Genomic DNA, 19,085 nt, shown 5'->3' on the forward strand with positions numbered 1-19,085 from the left:
AAGTGCTCACTCACTGATGTGAGTTTCCTAGAGGGAGAAACTGAGGCTGGCTCTTGCACAGCCCTGGGTCAGTGACAGCTCCCACCTGGCCATCCCTCCCCGTGCTGCGCGGGTTGGTTGGAGGTGGGGGGGACCCTGCAGGTGGGTGAGACCCCAAAACCAAAAAAACAAACAAAAAAGTGCTCACTCACTGATGTGAGTTTCCTAGAGGGGGAAACTGAGGCTGGCCCTTACACATCCCTAGGTCAGTGACATCACTCACTGAAGTGGCCTCTTTGCTTGAATGAGAATGAGACAGGTCACCCAGTCTCTCTCCATCCAGCTTGCCTAGCCAATGTCTTCCTGGCTTGAGAACTGGACGTTGTTTGGGGAGAAATGTTGAGTGAGGCAGGATGGTGTGGTAGGTAGGAACCTGGGTGAGAGATAGCATGGAGGTAAGGTGCTTGCCTTGCATGCAGAAGGACAGTGGTTTGTCCCGGCACCCCAGGAGCGATTTCTGAGCATAGAGTCAGGAGGAACCCCTGAGCGCTGCAGGGGTGAGACCCCAAAACCAAAAACAAACAAACAAACAAAAAAGTGCTCTCTCACTGATGTGAGTTTCCTAGAGTGGGAAACTGAGGCTGGCTCTTGGGTCAGTGACAGCTCCCACCTGGCCATCCCTCCCCGTGCTGCGCGGGTTGGTTGGAGCTGGGGGGGACCCTGCAGGTGGGTGAGACCCCAAAACCAAAAAAAAAAAAACAAACAAAAAAGTGCTCTCTCACTGATGTGAGTTTCCTAGAGTGGGAAACTGAGGCTGGCTCTTGGGTCAGTGACAGCTCCCACCTGGCCATCCCTCCCCGTGCTGCGCGGGTTGGTTGGAGCTGGGGGGGACCCTGCAGGTGGGTGAGACCCCAAAACCAAAAAAAAAAAAACAAACAAAAAAGTGCTCACTCACTGATGTGAGTTTCCTAGAGGGGGAAACTGAGGCTGGCTCTTGCACAGCCCTGGATCAGTGACAGCTCCCACCTGGCCATCCCTCCCCATGTTGGTTGGAGGCGGGGGAGACCCTGCAGGTGGCCGAGGCCCTTCGGGGCGCCCATGAGGACCCGGACTCCGGTGCGGGGACTCGACCCCGCGGCGCCCGGAGGCGGGGAGAGCTTGGGGCGCCCAAGATGGCGATGGCAGCCGGGAGTCCGGGCCCCCGCGCCGGCCCCCGCTCGGCCCGGGCCCCCGAGGCCGCGCCCCCGCCCGCGGCGCCGCGCCTCCCGGGCCGCTGACGCCCCGCGCGCCCTCCCGTGGCGGTGGCCGAGCCTGGCGGACGGGCGGGCGGGCGGGGCAGCGGCGGCAGCAGCGGGCCGCCCGGGCCCATGGCGCGGGGAGGCGCGGGCCGCGGCGGCGGGCTGCTGGCGCTGACCTTGTGGCTGCTGGCGGCGCGGGGTAAGGCCGGCCGGCGCGGGGGGCAGCCCTGGTCCGCGGGGGGTGCGTGTGCGCGCGTGTGTGTGTGTCTGTGTGTGTGTGTGTGCGTGTCCCCCACCCCGCGGGCCGGCAGGCGCGCGCGCGCAAAAACGCACCGTGGCGCCGGGGCCGCAGTGCGCGCGGCGGGCGTTGCGCGCGGGGTGGAGTGCGGCCGGGGCTCGGGGCTGCAGGCAGGCAGGGACGGGACGGGGTGTCATCGCCCGAGGCGGCCTCCGGGGCACCCCAGGCTGCACCCCTCCACTTTGCGGTGGGTGTGGCCCCCGCATGTGCGTGCCTGCGGGGTGCCCCGGCCCCGTGACCCCCCGTCTCCATCTCCACCAGGAGGCCAGCAGGAGGAGGAGGAGGCAGGAAACCAGTTGCTTTCGTGGAAGTGTCCATGTCCATGTCCAGCACTGGCTTTCGGGGTGGACGCGACGCGTGTCACTCCGGGGTCCCCCCATTTGTGCAGATTTGGGGAGCGCGGCCTCCTCCCCCTGCTTTGGCATTTATTCCCCTGCGGGGTGCCGAATAGAACTGGGTGTGTGTGTGTGTGTGTGGTGAGTGAAGAAGGGAAGGGGGGCCCCCCAAGTCCGGGTTGTTGCGGTGCTGTGTGGCTCCTTCTTCCCGCAGCCCAGCGCGGGCCCGTGTGCGTTTTTGGGGTGGTTTGGAGAGGAGCGGGAAGGAGGGAGGTGGCAGCAGCAGGGCCCGGTGCGGGGGATGGGCCGCCCGCTTTGTTCGCCTGGTTCTCGCCTTCCCTGCCGAGGGGGGCCCCGAGATGTGTCCGGGGCGAATCGGGGAGGGACTTGCCTGTGGGGGTGGGGAGGGGGTTTCTCTCCAGCTGCTGCGGCTTTGCAGAGACTACTCGGCCTGGCCACGTGGGAAGGAGGCTGGGATTGAAAAGGGGGAGGCAGGAGGCTCTGCAGGGGTGGGTAGCCCAAAGCCCCATCTCCTGGAAACCCAAATAGCAGATGGGAAAGTGGGGGCTGCCTGCCTAGACCTCCTTCTCTCTACAGAGACATTCCCCTCTCCTGCCTGGACCTTGCTCAGGGACTGTACATGGTGGCAGAGGGGCTTGGCTTGCCAAGGGGCGCGAATTGGGGGGGCATGTACCAGAGGGATCTGCCCAGGAGCCTGAGAAATTAAGAAAAAATAGCCTGCCCCGGTGGGTGCTTGTGTCTCCTAAGCACTCCAGGAAGGAGCTCTGCTCTCCACGCCAAGAGGGATGACTCTCATGTAAATGCCAGGGCTTCTGCCCAAGAGGCACAAGGCAGGGTGGGTGGACCTGGGGCTGCCTAGGCTGAGTAGGACACAGCAACTGCTCTATAGGTCGGCAGTTGCAAACCCTTTGTGGAAAACTCAGCAGGCCTGGGTCACTCGAACTTGCCACTCTCTTTTGGACCAAGGTCATCCATCCAACCAACCTTTACTGAGCACCTTTTGCACGTAGCTGAGTGCCCACCCGGCCCTTAGAACAAAGATTTCAGGACGGAGAAGGAGAAGAGGGATTGACAGGTAGACAAGTTCCTGTTTGGGAAGACTTCAGCAGAGTGGCTGGGCCTCTGGGAGGCCAGCCTGGGAAGGCTTCCTCCAGGATTAATAGCTGGTAGGACTGAATGCAAGAGCTGAGCTCACCCGGAGAAGAGTTAGAATGGAAAAGGCTTCCACAGGAAGACGGACTGTCAGTTGATATGGGCCACTAAATGCACTCAGTCCAGCTGGAGTTTCACACACAAGTGGTGAGGCTGGGGCATAGGGGAGGGCTGAGGAAAGACAAGGACCAAACCAGGCTCATGAAGGACTTTGTAGATTTTGCCAAGGTTTTCGGCATGAGGCCTCAGGTGGGTTTTACAATCAGCTTCACAGTAGCCTGTTGCCACCAGTGTGGAGGATGAACAGAGCAGGGTCTCGGTTGGAAGTGCCCACTTCATTGGAGGCTGTGGAAATAATGCAGAAAAAAGGGTGAAGGCAGCTAATGGGGTGACTAGGTAATGAATTCTAAGGCTGATTAAGAAAATCACTAGGATTGGAGAGCAAATGATATGTATGGGTTGAGGGTCAGCAAATACGAGAGATAGTTTATGAGCTCAGTATGAATGATCCGGGTTTTGGGATGGATATTGGTGACCAGCTGACTGGTTTGGGAGTAGATAGAAGCCGGGAAGGTGTTTTCTAGAAATGGGATGTCTGTCTTTGAAGGTAGTAGAATATTCTAGACAATGTTCATTATATGCAAGAAATGGAACTCTTCCCATGCAGTCAGAATGCAGAGAGTGAGGGGCGGGCAGAGAGTCTGAGAACACAGGAATTCCTCACCCATGAACAGCCCCTCCTTGTCTCTCCAGTTGAGCTTCTAGAGCGTGGGGCGACCCTTTTGAGTCCTAGTTGGAGGAAGCAGGCTCAACCATTCCTCAAAGGAGTGAGTTTTTGGTGAGGGGGGTTCCCCAAGGGGTGTTCAGATGGCTTGGGGTTCCCTTTCAGGGGATTCTTGGCCAGTATGTCCAAAAGCTCAATAGCAAGGGCCAGAGGACGCAGACAGGTCTGGCCTGGGTGGTGCTTGGGCCTTCATGGCTATACTCAGAGATACTTGAGAGATCTCGAGGTACTGCAGATTGAACTGGATCCCTGTTTGTTCTTTATAACTCATTAATAGTGAATCTTATCCAGAAGTTACCTGAAGTTTGTACTTTTGTGGACCAATTAACCGCACGGGAAGTGTAAATGGCATTTCCTTTCACCTCTCCTCACAGAGACACTTTCAAGTTGAGTCGTCTCATAATTAGAGATTGTCTCACATTGCCTGCTGTCAGGATCCCAGATATGACTTTATCTTGAACCCATTTGACAGATGAGACAACTGAGAGACTTCTCATGGTGCAATAAAGGTCAACTTTGACCTCTCCAGTGCCTGTCTGGGTTCTGAAATGCTCACCTAGCCTGTGACCCCACCTGTTGCCTATAATTTTATCTCCGCTGTTCCTGCGGTACTAGATGACCTAGAAGACCCATAAGTTCAGGGGCTAGGACAGTGGGTAGGCATTTACTTTGAGTATAGCTGAGCGAGGTTTGATCTCCAGCATCCATATGGTTCCCTGAGCCCTACCAGGTGTGATTGCTAAGAGCAGCATCAGGCATAAGCCCTGGACATGTTCGGGTATGATCCCAAAACAAACAAACACACAACAAATACCCAGAATTTCAGATGCAGAAGAGATGTCACTGCTCAGTGGACCTGGGGGCTCCCTGCATTTCTCCAACATTTTCATAGGGAGGACTCTACCCCAGGCTGGCCAGAAGGGTGATAGAGCTGGGAGATTGGCAAGAAAAATCCAGAGCTGCAGCACTAGGACTGACAGTCTGAGAGAGAGAGAGATACCTGGTTTTTCTCTGTGCTGCCCACAGCTGAGCACTATCTGCATTTGGGGTCTTTGGATTCAGGGACGCTGCAAGCTCTCCTGGAACAGACCGAGCATGGCAGCTGGTGTGAGGGATTTCTAGGGGCCTGTTATCTTGTCTTTGTTTTGTTTTTTGGTTTTTGGGCCACACCCTGTGACGCTCAGGGGTTACTCCTGGCTATGCGCTCAGAAGTTGCTCCTGGCTTCTTGGGGGACCATATGGGAGCCGGGGGATCGAACCGCGGTCCGTCCTAGGCTAGCGCAGGCAAGGCAGGCACCTTACCTCTAGTGCCACCGCCCGGCCCCTCTGTTATCTTGTCTTTGGTCCGAAGGACAGAACTCTGGCAGACAAGTAGCAAATACAGGGAGACAGTCCAAGGAGGAGAAATTTGTTTGTCTCTCTGTAGTGAAATGGATTGGTGCTAGGGGTCAAACCCAGGCATCATTTGGGCAAAGCATGTCCCCTCCCACTGGCTCTAGAAGGAAAGGATTTTCTGTTTTGTCCCATTTTAGGGCCATCTTTTGTGGTGCTCAAGGCTTATTCCTGGCTCTGAATTCAGGAATCAAACCTGGTAGGGCTTGGGGGAACATGGTGCAGAAACAAACCAGGGTTGACTGTGATTAACGCAAGTGCCTTAACCTCAGTTATGTCTCTGACCCAGGGAAGGATATTTAAATTATTTTTATTATTAGTATTTTACTCGTCTAAGCCATAGAGCAAGAGAACCTGTAGCCCGTGAGCCCCTTGCCCTGTGAATGTTTTAAGTATAGAGCCCCATTTGTGAATTTGTGATTCTGTTTCTGTAACTTATCAGCATTTAAGACATCTACTAGGTATGCTAGACAGTTTCCACATAGAGTATTCAAGTCATCCCCAGCTCTGAAGGAAACTAAAACAGTTTTTACAGTAAGGAAAACAGGGTTTAGAAAAGCCTGGAAAGGGGGCTGGAGCAAGAGCATAGTAGTAGGGCATTTGTCTTGCATGCAGATGACCTTGAAGGAACCCGGGTTCAATCCCTGGCATCTCATATGTTCCCCCAAACCCCCACCCCCGAGCCTGCCAGGAGTGATTTTTTTTTTGTTTTTGTTTTTGGGCCACACCCAGCGTTGCTCAGGGGTTACTCCTGGCTGTCTGCTCAGAAATAGCTCCTGGCAGGCACGGGGGACCACATGGGACACTGGGATTCGAACCAACCACCTTTGGTCCTGGATCGGCTGCTTGCAAGGCAAACGCCGCTGTGCTATCTCTCCGGGCCCCACCAGGAGTGATTTCTAAGTTCAGAGCCAGGAGTAACCCCTGAGTGCCACCAGGTATGGCCCAAAAACAAAACAAAAAAAAAAGTCTGAAGAGTTTGGAAGGGATAGAACAGGGCTTAAGTGGGGCCAGAGAGATAGCACAGCAGCAGGGCGTTTGCTTTGCACGCAGCCAATTCAGGATGGACGGTGGTTCAAATCCCGACATCCCATATGGTCCTCTGTGCCTACCAGGAGCGATTTCTGAGTGCAGAGGTAAGAATAACCCCTGAGTGCCGCCATGTGTGACCTAAAAACAAAACAAAACAAAACCAAAAACAAACAAAAAGAACAGGACTTGAGGTGCTTACCTTCATACAGGCCCAGCCCAGTTCTACCTGAACAATCACCAAGTACTATCCAGATATAACCCAAACCCACAGCCCTCCAAAACATAAGGGGGTTGCTGTCTTGTATTTTAAGGCATGCAGCTGCATGGCCTCATTAGATCAAAGAATGCCTTATTGAAGAATTCACTGTTTACGAGACCTAATGAGTCCCTGAGCACCGAGAAAGCCTGCTTGGGACACTATTATGGGTTTGAATGGGGGAAAAGGCAAGGACTTAGCCATGGCCTGCTGGGACCATGAAGCTGGATGGGGGACAGGGTGCTCTATTTGCCAGGAGTTAAGACTGAAGTGCCTCCACAAGATTATGCTTTTAGGTGAAGTTACCCTGAGCCTTCAGGGGCCAGGGGCCCCTTCAAGCTGTTTGGAGGAGGGCGTTTGAGTGTGCTGTGGGAGTGGCCAAAGGGCAAAGAGGTGAGGGTTTCTGGAAAGAACTGAGTTCTGCACAGGGGAAAGGACATCAGTGATGGTGTCATGGAGAATTGCCCCCAGACAAGTTATAAATCTGCCAGGCTTGAAATTCAGAAGTGATAGGCGAGGGATGTCTGTGGCATATTCTTTAGCTTGGCCTTTTCTGTCCACTGCCCCCTCCCCCAAAACACATCTTCTATATTCCTAAGGAGTATTGGGGGAGGTCTCCAGAAGTGGACACTCCTCCTGCAACAAGCCCCCTTAATCCCACCAAACAGCACTGGGCTTGGCACTGGCCCTCCACAGCGAGAATCTCTTATCTGTCTTCTAATTTGCGCCTCGTAAAATCTAATTTATGCTCTTAGTGGGGTGAAATAATTTGTCAGGCACAGGAGTTTGAGAGATAGCCCTAGGGCCTCCCATGCATGGAAGCTGTATGTGTCTCTTCAAGAGTCTCTCCCAGAGCTGGGAAAGACATGGGGGAGGTAGCCCCCCTAGGGGACAGAGCTGGCTAATGTTTCCTGAGCACCTGTGGTATGTCGCCATCATCTTGGAAACCTGGGCTGTGAAAACTTGTTTGTTTTTGTTTGGTTGGGGCCATGCCCTGTGGTACTCAGGTTCATTTTTGATTCTGATCAGGGCTCACTTCTGGAGGAACTCGGGAGACCTTCTGGGGTGCTGAGGCTTTGCCTGGTTTATTTGCTCCCATCTCTGGTGAGAGCATTCTAGGGAGAATGTCCCGGAACTGGGCTGACCCTTCATCTTCAAATAGACATGCTGAGGTCCCAGGAATGGCAGTGCCCGGAATTCTGAATCCAGCCAAGTAGAGCTTGTCTACCCACTGCTGGTGGTGCCATCCAGTGCAGAGGGGCCAAGGGCAAGGGACCTGCGGGCAGTTCTAGACAGTGACTGTTCTGGGCACAGAAGTTGGGTTGGTCCCTGAGGGTGGGCAAATCCTTTCTGGGTAGAGCAACAATCACCTTAATGCAGAATTCATTCCTAGATGATGGAAAGGCGAATTCCCCAGACTGTTTCTTTGAGAGGAGACATTTTGGGCCTCATTTTCCCCTTCTGTAAAACGGCTACCCTCAGACTCCCAGACACGTCTATCAATATGGCACCCCCTATGTCTGCTTCCCTGCTTTCAGTCCTGTTGGTGCTGGGATGGCGGGGTAGGTGGACATCTGCTGGGCCATGAATATTCAGGAAGAGAACCGGAGCTGCCTCAGCTCCCCAGCCAGCCGGCCCCTCTGGCTGCCGTCCTGCCTGGGCTGCTGACATGCCCAGCAGCTGCTCAGGCCCCAACTGCTCACATTGTTTGTTCCCAGGCAGGGGATTTTCCAAGCCTGGGACATGCTTTGGGGGATGGAGGGCTCAAGGGTTTATGTCCTGGGGGGCCTCTCACTCTCGGTCCTGAAACTTAAGCCCACTGCTCAAGGCCTGGAAGCAGCTGGGCCAAGAGCCCAACTTGCCTCCCCCTGACCTGTTTTTGCTCCAGAGTCAGGGCCTGGGAAATACAGGGGAGGGACCTGTTTGTCAGGAACAGGGACCTGGGCAGCCTTGGCAGACTTTGAAGAGCCTTGACCAAGGGAACCCCTGGGCTTGAGTCATCACATGGTTTGTGGGCCATGGGCAAGGAGCCCGTGACATTTACTGGTGCTAATCACAGAATTTTTATCACTTTCATTTCATTGGTGGAAAAGGAGGCCCAGAGAGTTCTGGTGCTCAGCTCACCAGGTAGAAGGACAGGATGGAGCATAGATCTCCCCACAAGGTCAAAACTGGGGCATTCAGTGGCAAGTATCCATTAAAGTGGAAAGCAGTGGGCTCGAAGGTTGGCTCCTCTAGATCCCCCTAACTCTGCCGAGATGGAGAGGCAGAGGGACTGAAAAAGACAGAAGCTTAGGTCAAGTCCTGTCCATCTATCTTGTCTGGCTATCCCTCTTTGGCCCCAGATTCTGCCTCACCCTCTTCATTTCTGCTGATCAGAACTTCTCTGCACCCCACCATCTCAGCCCCAGTGGGAAAGAGGCCTAAGCACCCACAGGAACCACAGATGCTGATGTGTATTGGGGAGTGTGGCAGGGACAAGGGGGAGTGCATACCTTTGTGGAAAATTGTGTCCACATGAAGGGTGTGTGTTGATAGGCTGTGTTTGTTTAGGGATAGGTGTGGCCACTGAGTAATTCTTCAGCCACAGACTAGCCGATAGAAAGCCTTGCTCCCAGGACACGTGATGAACCCACAACCACCCAGCTAGACTCCACAGCTGGCCTCACACAGAGGGACCCCTGATTCCTGACCACCGAACTGGCTTCTTTTCCCCCAGGACCCTCAGTCTGGACTAGCTGTGGAGGTTTTATCTTGGCTCACTCTCAGTGCCCTGAAGCAGGATAGAAAGGTGGCTTATAGAGGCCAGAGCAATAGCACATTGAGCAGGGCATCTGTCTTGCATACAGCCAACCTGGGTACCATTCCCAGCATCCCATGATCCCCTGAGCCTGCTAGGAGAAATTTCTGACCACAGAGTCAGGAGTAAACCCTGAGTGCCGCCAGGTGTGGACCAAAACAAAAAAAACAAAACAAAACAAAAAGGCTTATAGAGATAGCAGGTCAGCCTGTGGAAGATATGACTGTGGTGGAAGATGTGACTATGAGAACCAGCTCTCTATCTGAGGAGTGGGCAGAGGGTCTTGCTAAAGTGCTGTTTAAAATGATGCACAATGGGACCTGTGCAGTAGTATAGCAGTGCTTGCCTTACTGGGGATTAAACCAGGGTTGGCCACATGCAAGGCAAAGGCTCTATCTGCTGTACTATAGCTCTGGCCCCTTGCCAACTTTTTTTGTGTGTGTGTGTGTCACACCTGGCAGTGCTCAGGGGTTACTCCTGGCTCCAGGCTCAGAAATCACTCCTGGCAGGCTTGGGGGACCATATGGGATGCTGGGATTCGAACCAATGACCTTCTGCATGAAAGGCAAACGCCTTACCTCCATGCTATCTCTCCGGCCCCTCTTGCCAACTTTTTAAAAATAAATATGTTGTGAGGCAGGAGAGATAGCACAGCAGCGTTTGCCTTGCAAGCAGCCGACGCAGGACCTAAGATGGTTGGTTCAAGCCGGGCGGTGGCGCTGAAGGTAAGGTGCCTGCCTTGCCTGCGCTAGCCTAGGACGGACCGCGGTTCGATCCCCCGGCATCCCATATGGTCCCCCAAGAAGCCAGGAGCAACTTCTGAGCGCATAGCCAGGAGTAACCCCTGAGCGTCACAGGGTGTGGCCCAAAAACCAAAAAAAAAAAAACAAAAAAAAAAAAACAAGATGGTTGGTTCAAATCCCAGCATCCCATATGGTTCCCCCATGCCTGCCAGGAGCAATTTCTGAGCAGATAGCCAGGAGTAATGCCTGAGCACTGCTGGGTGTGGCCCCCCCCCAAGAAAAACAAAATAAATAAATAAATAAATAAATAAATAAATAAATATGTTGTGACAGGTTTGGTTCAGGGTTGGTGCACAGATGTCCCATGGACAAAACCCTGAGTTTCCCTAAGAACACACACACACACACACACACACACACACACACACACACACAAAGAGAATGAAGGGGTTACTTGGAAAATGCTTCAAAAGGCTGAACATACACTTTGCATACAAGAGATCTGGTTCTATTCCTGGTACCACATGGTCCCCTTAACACTGCCAGGAGTTACCCCAGGTCAAGTGGGTATGGCTCAAACCTCCCCTTGCAAAAAAGTATATGAATGTGAGAAGTGCTGTGTGGACTACATACATGCATACATACAGACTTACATACATATTCCAAATAAACAGAAAACAAGAAATCCCAGCTAATGTGTTAATCACCTGCATGTCCCTCCTGTCCCATATGGCCAGACTGAGTACACACCATTAGAAAAGGCCCTACCAGGCCATCCATTCATGACAGACGTGGTCCCTCAGAAGAACCTAATCAGGCACAAGAGACCAGCTGTATCTCCCACCCCCCAGAAGTGCCAAGACTCATTCTTTGTTTTGTTTTGGTTTTTTTTTTGGGCCACACCCGGCAATGATCAGAGGTTACTCCTGGCTGTCTGCTCAGAAATAGCTCCTGGCAGGCACGGGGGACCATATGGGACACCGGGATTTGAACCAACCACCTTTGGTCCTGGATCGGCTGCTTGCAAGGCAAACGCCTCTGTGCTATCTCTCCGGGCCCCCAAGGCTCATTCTTGCAGCTGATTCTCCACATCCAAAATGCAGGCTAGATGTCACGTCTGCCTCCTCGGGCCTATTCTCTTCAGAGACTCCAGAAGCCCTTGCCACAAAGGAAGAGTTTGTGGGAATTACCCAGGATAGGAACAACCACACACAAGTCAACATGTATTATTTGTTTAGAGACACCTGATGGGGCTCAGTGGATCATATGTGGTGGCAGGAATTGGACCCGGCGTCAACATTCAAGGCAACCACCTTTCATACTGTGCTATCTCTCTGACCCCAATGTGTAATTTTTTTTTGGGGGGGAGATGTTACACCTAGTGTTGGTGAGGGCTCATTCCTGGCTCTGTGCTCAGGGATCACTTCTAATGGGTCTTGGGAATCATATGGGGTGCTGGGATCAAACGTAGGTAAGCCATGTGTGAAGCAAGTGCATTCCCCACTGTACTATCACTTCAGTTCCCTAAGAAGGTATTTTTCCACCTAGTAAATAGTTCCAACTGGCCAAGTTATTTGAGAAACAGGGCAACCAGCATTGCCCTGTAGAACTGATAGAACCATATCTGTTTTTGCATGCACTTCACTCCTCTGCTATTTTGTTGTTTGTTTGTTTGTTTGTTTGTTTTTGGGCCACACCCAGTGGTACTCAGGGTTTATTTCTGGCTCTGCGCTCAGAAATCGATCCTGGCAGGCTCAGGGGACCATATGAGATGCCGGGATTTGAACCACCATCCATTCTGGGTTGGCTTCGAGTAAGGCAAACACCTTACCACTGTGTTATCTCTCCAGCCCATATGAGGAGTATTGTTAGTGCTTATTTTTACAATAAACTTGTTCCACTGAATGTGGAGATGGAAGTGAGAGACATCTACTTTATTTTACAAGGTAATCTACTTAACTTGGTCAGTGTTTGTTTTTATTTTGGGGCCATTTTGTTAGTGTTTCAGGGCTTATTCCTGGGAGTACTTGAGGGGACCATATGAGGTGCTGGGAATGAAACCTGGGTCAGCTGCATACTCAAAAAAAAAATTGAGGATATTTTCTAGATACAGTATTTTCACACCTAGTGTATGCTAGTGTATGTTTTCACTCAGGTACTAGCAGCAAAGATACTCTGGAAGGTTCCAGAGGAGGAAAAGAGAGGCTATGCCCCCACTACAGGCCAGGCCATGGCAGCCCTTCCCCTCATGTCTTCTCAGTGTCCTTGTGAGCCCAGTAGGAAAGCCCAACTGTGGCCTTTCTATTGAAACAAAATTCATCAACTATAGGCTGTGCAAGAGGAGGGAGTGTGAGTTAGTGTATTTATGGGTTTCTTTCAATTTGGGGGCCACACTCAGTGATAACCAAAGGTTATTCCTGGCTCTCAGGGGTCACTCCTGACAGGCTCAGGGGAGCATACAGGATGCCTAAGATTGAATTCAGGTCAGCCACATGAAAGGCAAGTTCCTATTCACTGTACTATTGCTCAAGTCTCTGGTATTTGTATGTTGTAGGACCAGAGTTACTCTAATTCCTGCTCCTCGGCTGTCACTCCTCCATTCTCTTCGCCCTCTCTGTCCCAGCAGCTGTCAGTGTGTCTCTGTGGCTTTGCCTTTTCCTGCCATTTCTTTGACATGAGGAGCCCAAATACATGATTTCCCCATCCATGTGGGCTCTGCAACCTTCCCATCCATGCAGCAGTCCTGGTTCACCCTAGGCCAGTGGTCTCAAACTCAATTTACCTGGGGGGGGGGCCGCAGGAGGCAAAGTCGGGGTGATTCTTGAGTGTAAAGTCAGTAGTAAGCCTTGAATATTGGAGTGTGTGACCCAAACAACTAAAACAAAACAAAACAAAAAAAGATTCCTCTAGGGCAGGGCCACAAAATGTTGTATGGAGGACCGCAAACGGCCCGCCGGCCGCGAGTTTGAGACCCCTACAGTGCCCTGTTCCTTTACCAACTAAATCCAGCTGGTATCTCTGTGACTTGCCTGGGACTGAGGTGGAGGCTATGGGACATGGATATGTGGGGGTGGCCTGATAACTGTGCTCCCTTTCCCCCCACCACCATACAGGGGAGCTGCCACCACCCCAGGAGATGGCCATAGTGGAGCTGAGCTGTGGTGCAGGGCCCCTGCACATGGTCCTGGGCCCTGGGCAGGCTGCGGTGCTGGACTGTGGCCTTGGGTCGACTGCTGCTGCCCCTCCTACCGGTGTGACATGGAGCAAGGATGGCGGTGCCCTTCCGGAGCATGACCATCTGCTTCTGCTGCCCAATGGATCCCTGTGGCTGGATGTACCACCTGAGCCCAGTGGCAGTGACCAGGCAGCCCCCACAGTCATCGAGGGCAGCTATTCATGCCTGGCCCAAGGCCCCGTTGGAGCAGTGGCCAGCCAGGATGTGCTCGTCAAAATCGCCAGTAAGTGCTACACCCAGGGTCGTACTATCCTCCAGGAACCTGAGCTCTGCTCTCCAGTCCCTCTGCATGGAGGTACCTCCTCACTACCCTTACTTCTTCCATACCCCTATTCCTTTTCTTCACGTGGAGTCTAGATGATGTCTCCTGCAGGCAAGCCTCTGAAAAGCTGGAAAGAGGGTTAGATTCACAGAGAGTCAGACCTACTAACCCTGTGGCCCACCCACCACATGGGGGCTCTCAAGAATATAGCATTTTCTGATCTGAAGAAGCTGATTCTTTCTAAATTCTAGGAATATTTTGGAGGTTGGGACTAGTGAATTTCAGGGTTTACTCCTGGTTCTACATTCAAAGATCACTCTTGGCGGGACGTCAGGGATCCAGCCCAGGTCAGCCATATGCAGGGCAAGAGCCTTCCCTGTGCTACTATTGTGGGATCTCTTTAGCCCTCTGGATCCTGCACTCTGAGCAGGCTGAGATGATGGGCTGAGAGATCTAGGAATTCCTAATGCTACTTCTTTCAGGCAGCCTGAGCCTCTCTCAGTGGGGTCTCCGTCAGTCTGCACTTGTTTCATTGCACCTGTGCGTGTCTGTCTAGTGCTGTGCATCTTCCTAGGTCCCTCTCCTGTCCCACCCAAGTGTTATTATCCTGTCCCCAGCACTCCTGGGCTTTTCCCAGCACCCAGAGTCTCAGGTGGTAGAGGAGAATGGGACGGCCCGGTTCCAATGCTACATCGAAGGTCTGCCCACGCCAGTCATCACCTGGGAGAAGGACCAGGGAGTAGTGCCGGAGGATCCCCGGTGAGTACCTGGGAAGAGGGAGTAGGTTGCTGGAGGCCTGGGTTGGAGGGGGTCTCCAGTTCCTCACCTGACTTACAGTGAGTGACTCGCTGATTCCAAGGAATACCACACATCAAGCATTCACTCCCACCATGCTGCAGGGCCCAGACGGCAGGGAGTGAAAGCCCTTCTGAATCCTTTGCCCATCTGAATCTTTCCAAGATCATCCAAACTTTTCCAAGTCATCCTGAGCCCTTCCAAACTCTGACAAATTTTTCCAGTTTCTGCTGAACCTTTCTGAGCCCCTCCAAACCCTTCCGAGCCCTTCTGAGACCTTTCAGACAATCTTGTTTGATGGAGAAGGAGACTGACTGTCAGAGTGGAACTGTGGTTTGTCCACACAAAGAGTTGATGGCAGAATATTCATTGTTTGCTCAGAGTTTGGAGGTAGCTGGAGGGGTTTTCTCTTGCTTGGATCTGTTTAGAATCTGGAGGCTGTGGACAAGTGGGAAGACAAGCCCTGAAGCCTCCCACTAGCCCTCACTACATTGCATGAGGTAGCTGCCCAGGCTGTGTGACCTTTACCCTCATCCCCATGCAATTGGGAATAGCATCTGGTGGACATCCTTCCTGTCTACCTGCTCCCTGTCCATCAAGGCAGGAGAGAAACTGAAGCCAGAGCCAACACCTGGTCCCTATTGTGGCCTCCTGGACAGACCCTGGGGTTTGAGCATGAAAAGAAGCTCATTTGCATAGGCAGGCTCTTGAGTTGCCCTGTGACCCCAGGGATTCTTGCAGCTTCAGAAATGTGGCTCCAAAGGCCATTCCTACCATGCCTGGCTCTCAGCCTGTCATGTCTGGCTTTCTGCTCTCCAGTGGCGGTGGCCCTCCTGAGTCCTAACTCTGCTTTCTGCATCACCCATCTGCAATGTACCAAGCTCCTTCACTGTTAATCCTGCCTTAGGCCTAGGTACAGGTGTAGGGAAATGTTTGGATAGCAAAGAAATAACAATACTGGGGCCAGAGAGATAGTGCAGGTATACAGCTAGGCTGTCTGTTTTGCATGCTGCTGCCGACCCACATCAATCCCAACAACCCAATATGGTCCCCTGAACGCAGGAGTGATCCCTGAGTGCAGAACCAGTAATCAGTAAATCCTGAGCACTACCGGTGTGTTCCCACCTTAAAATTAATAAATAGCTAAATAGATGGATAGATAGATAGACACTAAGATCTATGCAGTCCTGCTAACTTTGGGGGTTCCTTAGCAAGTCACCTCTCACTTAGATTTATTCTCCGTCATAAAGGACCTGGAACCATAGCTCAGTCAGCTCGAGCACATGCTTTTGTGGTGTTGTGTGGGTATTAGCCCTGGTATTAGCTTCATGACCCCTCCTCAAGCATTGCTGGGAGAGCCCTTTAGAACTCTGAGGTGCAGCCTCTAAGCAAAAACGTAAAAGCATGCAAGACAAATATTTTGCCCCCTATGCTATTCCTTTGACTCCACCAAATTATCCTTTTTTTTTGCTTGGGGCCACACTCAACAGAGCTCAGGGCTTAGTCTTGGTTTTCTTCTCAGGGTTTTATTCTCTATGGGACTTGGGGATGATATGTGATGCTAGGGATTGAACCCAAAATGGCCATATGCAGGGGAAGTGGCCTACCCACTATACTATCTCTCCAACCCCTAAGTTACCTTTCTTTCCTTCTTTTTTCTTTCTCTCTCTTTCTTTCTCTTTTTCTCTTTCTCTCTTCTTTCTTTCATCTTTCTCTTCTTTCTTTCTCTCTTTCTTTCTTCTTTCTTTCTTTTTCTCTTTCTTTCCTTCTTTCCTTCTTTCTTTCTTTCTTTCTTTCTTTTTCTTTCCTTCTTTCTTCTTCTTTCTTTCATCTTTCTCTTCTTTCTTTCTCTCTTTCTTTCTTCTTTCTTTCTTTCTTTCTTTCTTTCTTTCTTTCTTTCTTTTCTTTCTTTCTTTCTTTCTTTCTTTCTTTCTTTTTTTTTCTTTCTTTCTTTCTTTCTTTCTTTCTTTCTTTCTTTCTTTCTTTCTTCCTTTCTTTCTTTCTTTCTCCTTTGTGTTTTTGGACCACACCCAGCTGTGCTCAAGGGTTACTCCTGGTTCTGTATTTAGGGGTTATTCCTGGCAGTGCTCAGAGGATCATACAGGATGCCGGGGAATGAACCCAAGTCTGCCATGTGCAAGGTAGTCTCCCTCCCTACTGTGCTATTGCTCTGGTCCCATTCTTCCTTATTATTATTATAAAGAGAGATTTTGTGGGCTAGAGAAATAATACAGCAGATAAGGTATTTGCTTTGCATGTGATCAACCCAGGTTTTTTTTTTGTTTGTTTGTTTGTTTTGGTTTTGGTTTTGGTTTTGGGGCCACACCCGGTGATGCTTAGAAATCGCTCCTGACTCGGGGAACCATATGGAATGCCAGGGATCGAACCCAGGTCTGTCCTGGGTCAGCTGTGTGCAAGGCACATGCCCTACTGCTACACTATCACTCTGGCCCTCAACCAGGTCTGATTGCCAGTACTCCATATGATTCCCCTGATTTCTGCCAGGAGTGATCCCTGAGCACAGTTGGATATAACACAAACAACAACAAAAGAATTTTGTTGCTGGGCTGGAGCAAAAGCACAGTGGGTAGGGCGTTTGCCTTGCATGCAACCAATCCAGGACTGCCAGGATTCAATCCTCGGAATCCCAAGCCTTCCAGTAGTGATTTCTGAGCACAGAGCCAGGAGTAATCCCTGAGCACTGCTGGGTATGGCCAAAAAAAAAAAAAAAAAAAAAGAATTTTGTTGTGACATTAATCTTCTTTCTTACATTATTGGGCATCTTTACTGTTGTGTTCTGTATATGTAGCTCTAGTGATTATAATTGGAAGACGATTGATTGAGAAACTCAGGATCAGAGATAGAGTAACTTGCCTCAGGTCATACAGCTTATATCTGGAACATTGGGCTCCGCCTCTGGCCCCACTGTGATTTCATGGTTGTGCTGGGAAAGCATTGGGGTCTGGAGCAGTTGCTGATCTATGTGGTCCTGCAGGGGCTCCAAGCAGCATGACTTCTCCTCAGCAAACAGCACAACTCCCTCACTTTCCAGCCTCTGGCTTAGGCATCATCCCATGAAGCCACGGCCCTTTCCCAGAAGTTGGGCGCTGCCAATTTCTGGACTCTGGGAGGGAGGAGTGTTTGCCCCCAAGTCCTCTGAAAAGTGATCCTCATCTATAAATAAGCCAGGCTCACATGTCCCCCGCACACTGGGTGGGGGAATAAAGAAATGTCTAAAACAGCAACTTGATTCTGCCCGAGGTATGTATTTTTACACATGCTCAGATATAGCACATGTATAAATATGCTATTCATAAACTCAGCACTGCAGCTGAACGGACCATATGGCGCAGGCTTTGCACATGTGCAGTTAATAACTCACTCCGTTGGGGGGTGCATAGTTTTGGAGCTGATGGTGAAGAGCCAACCCTGAGGCTGTTCCGTGGTACTTACACTAATTTCGAATGATAGGGGATAATTTTTCCCTCCATGGGAACCAGTGATCAATGAAAGCACTGTTTTCCAAAGCTCAAACAAAGCGCCTTCATAAGTTGGGCCCATCACTCAACCACTGATAGAATCACTAACTTAATACATTTCTTTAAACCAACTCTCCTTGGTAACTTTCACACTTACTATAAAGGAGCCACAAAAGACCAGGATCCTCACCAAAACTAGAAGGTGCCATGAAAGCAAATTCCAATCGCTGGAGTACAGTATAGATCTAACACACTTTTATTTCGGGGCAGGGTGAGTTTGAGCCACATCTGTGGTGCTCAGGGCTATTTCTAGACTCTGGGATTAGGGATTTCTGCCAGTATTCAGGAAACCATATGGGGTGTCAGGGATCAAACCTGATCCGATGTAGGCAAGATGTGCTCCCTGACTACTTTACTCTTTCCAGCTTTGCAGAGAAAGTGCCCTTGCCTGCCTGCACCCACTGAAAGGAACCTCTTTCAGGGGATGGAGGGAATTCTAACTGGGCTCTGAAGCCTGCCCCAACCCCAGCTGTGATTGTCAGCCAACTGGACTGGCAGTTCAGTGTGAGGGAACAAGGATGTGGCCTGCAGTGTAATGGAACCCCAGGCTCTGGCAGAGCTCAGGGCCTCCAGGACTGCACCCAGCATGTGATGCCAGGGTCTGAAACAGGGTTATCCACATTGCCAAAGAATTACCCTAACCCTGTACTATTTCTCTAATCCCATGTGTCAGTTTTATTTTTTATTGTGGGATGCCAGGAGCAGAGAAGGGGAGACACCAAGAGAAATATGCGAAATGCTAACTGAACCAATCTGAGATTCCTGAATTAAAGACTGAAGTGATGTACTGCATGGTAGTGCTTACCTGGCATGCAGCCAAACTAGGTTCAATCCCTTGCACCACATAATAGGGTTCTGAACTCTGCCAGGAGTGACCCCTGAGAACAGATCCAACCAATCGATGTGACCCAAAATAAAAAATAGAAGTAGGGCCCGGAGAAATAGCACAGCAGCGTTTGCCTTGCAAGCAGCCGATCCAGGACCAAAGGTGGTTGGTTCGAATCCCGGTGTCCCATATGGTCCACCGTGCCTGCCAGGAGCTATTTCTGAGCAGACAGCCAGGAGTAACCCCTGAGCACTGCCGGGTGTGACCCAAAAAAAAAAAAAAAAAGAAATCTATATCTATATCTATAATCTTGTCAGCTACACAATGAGTCATTCTCCCTCTCATGGACACAGGGCAGGGAAGAAAAGGGAGAGTCTTGGCGTTAAATAGGACAGGAC

General features: G+C 51.3%; 1 protein-coding gene across 1 annotated transcript in view; it reads left to right on the top strand.

Moving 5' to 3' along the window:
- Positions 1-1,356: 1,356 nt before the first annotated feature.
- IGDCC4 (immunoglobulin superfamily DCC subclass member 4) overlaps positions 1,357-19,085 on the top strand; it is a 41,062-nt gene continuing 23,333 nt past the window's right edge. Inside the window, 3 exon segments of the mRNA XM_049777643.1 lie at positions 1,357-1,416; positions 13,144-13,488; positions 14,145-14,286. Of these exon segments, the coding sequence (XP_049633600.1) occupies positions 13,167-13,488; positions 14,145-14,286 (464 nt within the window). The 5' untranslated portion in view covers positions 1,357-1,416; positions 13,144-13,166.

This window comes from Suncus etruscus, chromosome 1, assembly GCF_024139225.1.
Source record: "Suncus etruscus isolate mSunEtr1 chromosome 1, mSunEtr1.pri.cur, whole genome shotgun sequence".
NCBI lineage: Eukaryota > Metazoa > Chordata > Mammalia > Eulipotyphla > Soricidae > Suncus > Suncus etruscus.